This window comes from Carassius auratus, chromosome 19 (genome assembly GCF_003368295.1).
Source record: "Carassius auratus strain Wakin chromosome 19, ASM336829v1, whole genome shotgun sequence".
In the NCBI taxonomy this organism is placed as follows: domain Eukaryota; kingdom Metazoa; phylum Chordata; class Actinopteri; order Cypriniformes; family Cyprinidae; genus Carassius; species Carassius auratus.
The window spans coordinates 12554365-12563016 of NC_039261.1; the positions used below are offsets into that span (position 1 = coordinate 12554365).

At 38.5% G+C, this 8652-nt stretch overlaps 1 protein-coding gene across 3 annotated transcripts in view; it reads right to left on the reverse strand.

Annotated features, from left to right (window-relative positions):
* Positions 1 to 1288, reverse strand: part of LOC113119442 (protein CBFA2T1) — a 51101-nt gene extending 49813 nt beyond the window's left edge. For all 3 annotated transcript variants that reach the window (XM_026288947.1, XM_026288946.1, XM_026288945.1), the window contains exon 1: positions 846 to 1288. In XM_026288947.1, coding sequence (XP_026144732.1) covers positions 846 to 873 — 28 coding nt within the window. In that variant the 5' untranslated portion in view covers positions 874 to 1288. The remainder of the gene's footprint in view (positions 1 to 845) is intronic.
* Positions 1289 to 8652: the final 7364 nt, after the last annotated feature.

The following is an 8652-nucleotide window of genomic DNA, read 5'->3' on the forward strand; positions in this document are numbered from 1 at the left end:
ACTTCATACATTAGTATGAATGTTACGATGAATTAATGTAGAAATATGTTAAATGTATGTTATATCATTCTTATTGAATAGGCTGTAATATATTTAATAAGTAGCCTATATTATATATTTGATAAAAAATAAAATACATTTACGAATTCTAAACAAATCTAGAAACGGCATTAAAATTCGTACATCAAGACCTAAGTTTTGTTTTTGGTTTGCAGAACTATAGAATATAAGATAAAGAATTTACGGAGCACGTGAGATGACAGAACATATCCATCTTCACATACAAATATTATAGTTAGTCTATATAAGTATTGCAATTTACAACGAGAATTATACATTCTCTTGCACAATATTTTGCTTTAGTTGCGGGGGAAACCCGATCAAACATATTTCAAAGCGATAAAGAAGATATAAAATACGCCATAAAATCCATTAATGAGCGTAAAACGAAAGAAAGATAGTATTGCGATGTTTTTCATTGTTTACAAATAGAGGTAAATGCGTACAACGTTAATTTTGTTAAAATCTTTGGCAGCAAACCATTTCAGAAATGTAAGTGGCCATTCAAAATCATATGGGTAACATCAAAAATGACATTTTTATGTATTGTAGGTGATACTCGCCTTACGTTGAGATTTACACTGAGCAATGTGGGCAATCCGATCATATAATAAACAAATAACTGAATTCTAGGACAGAAAAATAATGAAGTGTTTTTCATTTACCCAAATGTAAAATAAAGCACCGTAATAAATGTATCAAAAGTGGCTAAGGTGTACAGACGGATAATTATTCGTGTGAGGTGACGGGAAATAGAGATAAAGCCAGTAACTGAGGCGACTTACACTGAAAAGAGGTAGAAATTCCCACCATGCGTAACGGCGTCGTGAAAGAAAAAATAATTTCCTGTCCTCGACTTCGGTTGATATATTAGTGATGTTTCTCAGTCTTAAACGTATACTTCCAAGATGAAGCAGACAGTGTGTCCGTCAAACTCCAGTGCTCACAGCTCTAGAGACGCTCCGGTGTGCAGAAGCTCGACCTGGCGAGAGGATGCTGCTGTGTGTGTGTGTCGAACTAAACGCATTTAATGCGCCGTTCTCCTTTAACTGTCCGAATACATAAACACGAAATATACAAAAACGTTTGATCCTAGTGTGCGACAAGAGTCAAAAATATCTGGAGAACAGCGAAGTAGTGAAGAAAACGGTTTCTTCCGAAGAGCCAATAACGCTTGCCCGGCTGTGTGGAGAAGCTGTGGTCCTTTGCCTCTAGTCGGCGAGCTTCGGCGGGAAACCCAGGTGCAGAGCGGGCGGGGCTTTCTCTAGCGGTGGGCGGAGCCTGATACAACAGGCATCTGGACATAAATGTGCACAGGTTTATGGTATAAACTCCATACAGATTGGAAGAAATTAGATTGTATTAGAAACATAGGGCATGATAACGATACGGTTTGTTGTGATATTTTGCTCTCTCTCTCTCTCTCTCTCTCTCTTACACACACACGCGCGCGCGCGCGCACACACACACACACACACACACACACACACACACACAGCTTGCTTTAATTTAAAGCAAACACTGACCCATAGGCCCCATTTAAACCTTGTGTACTGATCTGTTTGGAGAGTGCTACATCTACTAAGGAAGCCGTTTTCACCTCAAAGCAAAATTGCTACAACATTTGAAGGAAGAGATAAAATCACACTGTGAGATAGGCCTATTAAGCTGCTAGTGCAAGATTTAAAGAAGAATATAGAAATAATATTGCATTTTTTGTCATTATTATTTTTTTACTCTGCGATGAAAACTTGCTTCGGAAAAACAGATATAAATAATATATTAAAAAATAAGTATTCTCTGGTTCGTGTTGCACGCAAGAAAATTTCATCATCAGCACTGATTCTAACAGTGCATTTTTTTGTATGCTTAGCTCACACATGTTCCTTGAACATTTATTTTTTTTTGCAGTAATTAGTCCTGGCTGTTGTTTCAAAGTAGAAAAAAAGAGAAGACAGATCAAAACAATGAACCAGAAACCATGATTTTCACTCAGTCCAATGTGAAAATGCACTTTAAAAGAACAACACAGTAGTTTCACTTTTTTTTCAGTATACTGGAGTTGGCAAAAACAATAGATCCCTGTGCTTACAAGTCTGCAAATTGGTTAAGTTGTGCTCTCAAGTTTAGTTTAAATGAGGACTAAGACTTTTTTTATCGCTCATTCATTTAGAGAGAAATGGATGAAACTTTCTTGTGTGCATGTGTTGACTGCCTATGTTTGCGTACGCTATCAAATATAGACCATGGGTTTGACTACATACTTTGAAAAACTAAAGAATACTACAGGTTTAAGTAATAAATGTTCTTCAGGTAGTACAGGTACTGTACTCCTCCTCACAACAAGCTGTAAAGAAAGTGTACAAAGAAGACATGGAAACACATGTTAAACAGCAATATTTCTCAGCTGACAACTTGTGATCAGATCAACGAAGACCTTAATACCAGGTGTAAATAGGGCCATAGATATCCCCAACACCCCAAGCCAAAAAAAAAAAAAAAAAAAACTGATTTGTAGTCAATCAATATGAGCTTTTCAATGACCCTTTCTTCAACTTTTACATTTGGTCCCACCCTAAATCTGGAATATTCGGTTACATCCTTGGGCAAACACTTCCCTGACCATCTGGACTTCATCTCGCCCGCCGAGCCAGGAAAAGCAGAAGCGTCGTTAACAGCCCGATGATAACAGCCTTTTTCACTCAGACGCCGTTCATGAAGTTAGCAGACTCCCTCTCCCAAATCTCACTTTTAACCCCAACTCGACCCATACGTTGCATGGTTCAAGTGAGATATGTATATTCTAGGGGGTGGGGGGGGGTTCTTTTTCAATAAGGGTCTGCAACAAGATTATGAAATCATTCTGGCAACTAACATTAACTTGTTAAATTACTCATGTTAACAATGTTTTTCTCTTGTTACAGCTGCTCAAATGAGGATTTATTCATGCAATTCATGCAAACACTGAGCTTAATGCTTGGTATTTTTTTCTCATTTGACAAGTTATGTTTTCTTAGAGATCATAAAAAGTCTAGAACTCTGACAAAACTTCTCTCACTAATTTGTGATGTGCAGGTTTGACTCTTTGGTCCTTTCAGACAAAGACAACTCAGTGAGATGCCTCTCAATTTGGGAGCCTGCAAGCCGCCAGCTGAATGAAACACGCTCTTGTCAGATCAGCACAAACAGACCCTACCCTCTGTTATCACAAGGACTCAATCCGATCTCTTTTGTGCACAGCGTGCGTTAGAGAAAAGCTTCTTGTGGCAATCACAGGGCAACATCTTGACACCGGAGGCAAAAAGGATGGTGGTTTAGGAAACCTGCAGGGGCACAAGCGGGTGTCGTGTCCACTGATAACAGCACAAGAGACCAGGAAACACACAGTGCTGTTTTTGCCGCTGGGGTTCCTGAAAGTTATCCGCCCTGGGCGACGGGCCGCACACATACAGGATACCTCGCCTCTGCTGAGGGAAAAACATGCTGGGCCTGACAAACACAAACAGCCACACAGACTTCCTGCATTTCCCCACCTACAGGTCAGCCACCTGTGGCATGCATGCAATCAAGCCACTGTCTAGTAGCTCTAAAATAACAGCAAAAGTCACTAATGTGACGCTGATTTATTAATTTACCCAAATGAGTTACAAAACGAATGATTTATCTTAAGAAGGAAGTAACTCAAATAAAGTTATGTTTGCAATTCACATTTATAAAGCACATCCTTTACAGCAAGATAACTAAGAGCCAGATATTACATATTTAAAAGTTCTGAATGATGGAACAAACAGATGTTATATATATATAAACACCATCAAACTCAGTTTCCCACATTCTTCAAAATATTTTATTTTATGTTCAGCAGAAGAAGGAAATTGAACATGTTTTGGGGGTGAGTGAGTGATCACAATTTTTACTTTTGGGTGAACTAGTTCTTTAACAAATGAATTTCAGAGATCCTGCAATTCCTGAAATTTAAAATTGTTTTCTCTATGTAGTATTTATGTTGTAAAGCCTTGAAAAAAAAAAAATATATATATATATATATATATATATATATATATAATATATAGATACCTTCTTAGTCAATAAAGTGCTAAAACTAAATAACGGAGAATAAAGGCAGAGTAAACTCAATGAAATATTGGATTTTTAAAACCTTTAAAACTCCAGAGTGCCTCATGCAGTTTAATCCTCCATCAGAGTTGCTATTATCCTTAATGGAAAATAACGTCAATATCAACTGAAAGTGCACACTTTGCCTTTGTGTCCTGTTTTGCTCATTTAAAGTTCTGATTTGCACTTTCCAATCTTTTGCAAAGCAAATGAAATGGATTTATTATTGACAAGGATGCACAAGTTAACTCTATACGGCTACAAAAATGTTTCTGCAAAAGTCATGACTTACTGTATAAGAGATTTTTCTTTCCATTGCAGCATCTGTATGGCAGACTCATGGTTCACTTGGCATATTATTGAATTCAAATTCCGTCTGGCAGCTCCCACTTCCTGAGAGTGAAGGGGAGAATCTAAGTGGGAAGAAATTGACAAGCACTTCTACCTATGCAATAATGTAATTAGTGGGCCGTTCTCTTGAGCTTCACCATTCTCCAACCATGTTCTTGTCAGAAGGCCATATATTAGTGGATGATTTTTCACACCTTGCCTTTTCTCCTTAAATTAACAAATCACAATTGCCTTTACATTTAATTTAATTTATTTTTTTATTCCTCAGACAATTCCTCAGATAAATCAGCCAACAGACCTCTCTTTGTGTAAATGAAAATATGGAGGGAAGCAATACAGTGCAGTCCTGCTCTTGGGTATCTCATAAGACAGATCAGGCCAAAGTGGCAGATATATGAGTCTCTCAGTGCTGAAGTTTGGGGATCTAGGAGTGTCCTCTGGGTGCCGGGATCTGTACAGTTCTTTTTGAAGTGCACACATGTGAAAAACACATCTCAGTACCTTCAACCAGCCCAGCTCCCATTGGCAATAAAAGTTGACAGACAAGATATATGAAGTGTAACGTTGCACTGCCTGTCAGTCACAGATGTATAAACACACATACACACTCACACACAGTCTTCCTGAACCATGCTCCTCGAAATATGTCCCCATCTCTGTGCCATGAGAATGAAAGACGGTGTATTGATTTGCCCAGACCTGCCTTGTTTCAACAACTGGAAGTGCTCTCAGTCAAATGGATTTCCCACACATCAGGAGAAGCCTACTGTCTGTGAAGCAGACAAATTAAGAATCCAGAAAGAGGAAGCATGAACACATTCTGGCATACATTACATATGAAGACACCCCCTACGCAAACACAAACGCATTAGACAAATATGATTTAAGGTAGCCAAGGTCCACTTTAGGCACAGAAGTGTTTGTTTGCACCAGGAGAGGACATCAACATAAATGAACCACCATAGTGGAAAGGGATATCAACAAATAAGTTTTTTAACAAGGGAATATTTTCAGCTTGTGTTTACAGGCTTGGTCTACCTCAATTCACATAAACCAAATGAAGCAAATGCTATGAGGTTCTCAACAGACACAAAACTTAACTCTAAACAGTATTTTCAGCCACATTTTGATTTGATGATCTGATGTATTTAAGATTAAAGTTAGATATTTAAAGCTGAAAAATCCATCAATGGATTGAAAAATGTAAAAATGGTGTTCAGGGATTGGAGTGGAGGGGTTTGAAAAGTAATGGGAATTGGTGACAACAGTCAAAATTAAGTTATTACATTGTTGCTGTTCAATGGTTAGCACTGTCTTACTGTTGGATAATGCATCATTGTGTGTTCAAAAAGCACCTTTCTCCTTTGATGGCCAATTCAAAGTAAGTGTTTTTTTTAATGTAATAATTGTCATAATCAATCATTCAAATTATTTGATCATTATGTAAGCTGCAAACTTCTATATCAGATATCACCAATTTTGTAACACTATTTGAAGGCACTTTAAAGCATGAAATGGACATTTAGCCGAGTCTTCTGTCATTGACACCCCAGCCATTCATGCGTAGTCACATGGCATTAATGCCTCAGTATTGATGGGTTTTTGCATCTGTGTGGCCATAACCAAATATGGCAAAGTTTTGGAAAAAAAAAAACAAGGTACTGTAATGCTATCAGCTGTTATAGACCTCCGTGGTTTTAAGGCTCTGTGAGTCTGATTCTGAGTGCAATACTTGTAAGTTGCTTTGCTAAGAAAATGTCTGCTAAGAACATAAATGGTAATTTAATATAAGTTTTTAGGCGGAACTGAACTTGGCTGATTCTAACGTGATGGTTGCTACACAGTAGCCACTTGAACCAAATTAGCTCTGCAGACAATTCATGTGGAAAGCACATCTGACTCTCAAGCTGACTACCCGAGTCTAGAGACTTCCCACACTCTACAATTAATGGAATAGTTGAAAATAGTGAAAATACTGTTATTATTTATTCACCCTTATGACGTTCCAAAGCCATATAACTTTCATTTCTTCCATGGAACACAAGGTACTTTTTTGAAGAATAGCCACTCCTGGACACTCAGTATAATGAAAGTAAATGAGGACTGGGGCTGTCAAACTTCAAAAAAGGCACCATAAAAGTATCATTAAAGTATCTTAAATCTACCCTAAATGAATTGTGTACTATATTCCAAGTTTTCTAAAGTCATTCAATAGCTTTGTGTGAAGAACAGACTAAAATCATTATTCTCAGATAATTTTTCACTTCTGTAGGGCTGTTAACTGCTGCTTCAGAGCTATTGAGTGAGTGAGTAAACAAATCATTCAGACAGATTTTGTGAACTGGATCAACCAAGTCAAATTTTTTTGGTGTTTTTTTTTTGTTTTGTTTTTTTCACTGAATTTTAAAGAGTGGCCAAGACATTCATCATACATTGTTCCATAGAAGAAAGTTGTTCAAGTCTGGGTCAACATGAGGGTGAGAAAATTATGATAGAATCGTTTCGGGGTGAACTATCCAACTCACCATGACACTTTCCACTAGTAGACAGGAGAAACAGAAAAAGAGAAGCAGAGAAAACAGACTTTGTAAGGGAGGAGAGAGCTGTCTCTGGCTGAGGAAAAGAGAAGAGAAAAGACAGACAGCAGAGGAGCGACACTGCCAAAGGTAGGCCTGATTGGCAGCATCACTTCTCACCATTCATCACACAGGAACTCCAGACTTCCCAAATCCTTCAACAGATGGAGCGGCCACTCGGTTTAAACACCTGATATGAAGCCATCCGTCATGCTGTAATGCAGCAGTTGGGTCTGCAGCTGGGCCCCCGATACAGTGCGGCGCGGCTCTGGCGGGCTTGGAAAGTAGCCTGAGTGCACCCCTGATGGACTAGAGCCAGGCAGCCTGCACCGCACCATGCTTTCCCCTGATAGCATTCACAGCCCTCCACTGGACCATGGAACAGGTGGATGCAAGAGAGAGAGAGAAAGACGGAGTGACTTCATGCGTAGTGGAGTGGGGGCAAGGTTGAAGCAGAGTGGAGGATAGAAAAATGCACACAGCTTCCTGTGCTGAATACCAATGATTTCAAACCCCCAAGAGCTGTATACCAACCTCACACAAATAAATAATCATTACTGTCCTTTAGACAAGCACAGAAAAGGTGCAGTTTATTTCAGCAAAATAAACCAGGCACAGATGCCCTGTTCGAAAACTTAGTTAGCCGCCTATACCGAGGCAGCATTTTAAGGCAACATATGTAAAAGCTGTTCCAAGAGGTAGGAAACTTAATTATGCTGCCCACTAAGATACCTTTTTTACACAAGTTCTAAAGCAACATCATACATTTTAAACAACATCACAAACACTCAATGCATTCAAACATTCATTTAAAATGTCATTTTTACCTGATATTACACAGCGGAATTTTCAGCATCATTACTCGATTCTTCAGTGTCACATGATCGTTTAGAGTTAATGTTTTTTTAACATATAATTTTTTTTTTCAGGATTCTTTAATAAATAGAACATTTAAAGGAACTGTAGTTCATTCATTCAGTCATTTATTCATTCATTTTTATATTTATAAGAGTATCGTGCGGTTAGCTTAGCAACATGCTAATAGCAAACTCTATTTAAATTGAACTTGCATACAAAGTGCTCCCAAACTCTCACCTAAGATATTCCATCACAATTAAGATGCTTCCTTACACCGCGTGTACACCGGACACGAGCAGCTCAGCGCTATGCGACAAAATACCCATTATAATCAATGATGCTTTCTACACAGAAGCAGCATGGCGCTATACGACACAACAAATCCCAGACAATGAAACTATTCGATTTACTGACACAAAGTTCAAATTATTTGCAAAAGTTGCTTTGTCGTGTCGATATACAGTAGACAGCCTCATCAAGCTGTTGCGGTGTGAAGTGACCACTGACACATTCACTGTAAACATGGGCTGCAACTGAAAACTGGGAAATACTGCCTGGACACATTTCAAGGTAGGAAGGCATCAAGGAACGTTCAAATCTAATGTTAGCTTGACTTCCTGCCTCCTGAGATACCTTCATCTGGTCGAGCTTTGATGGCCGCATACTGTAGACGTATCCTTCACTGCCTTTG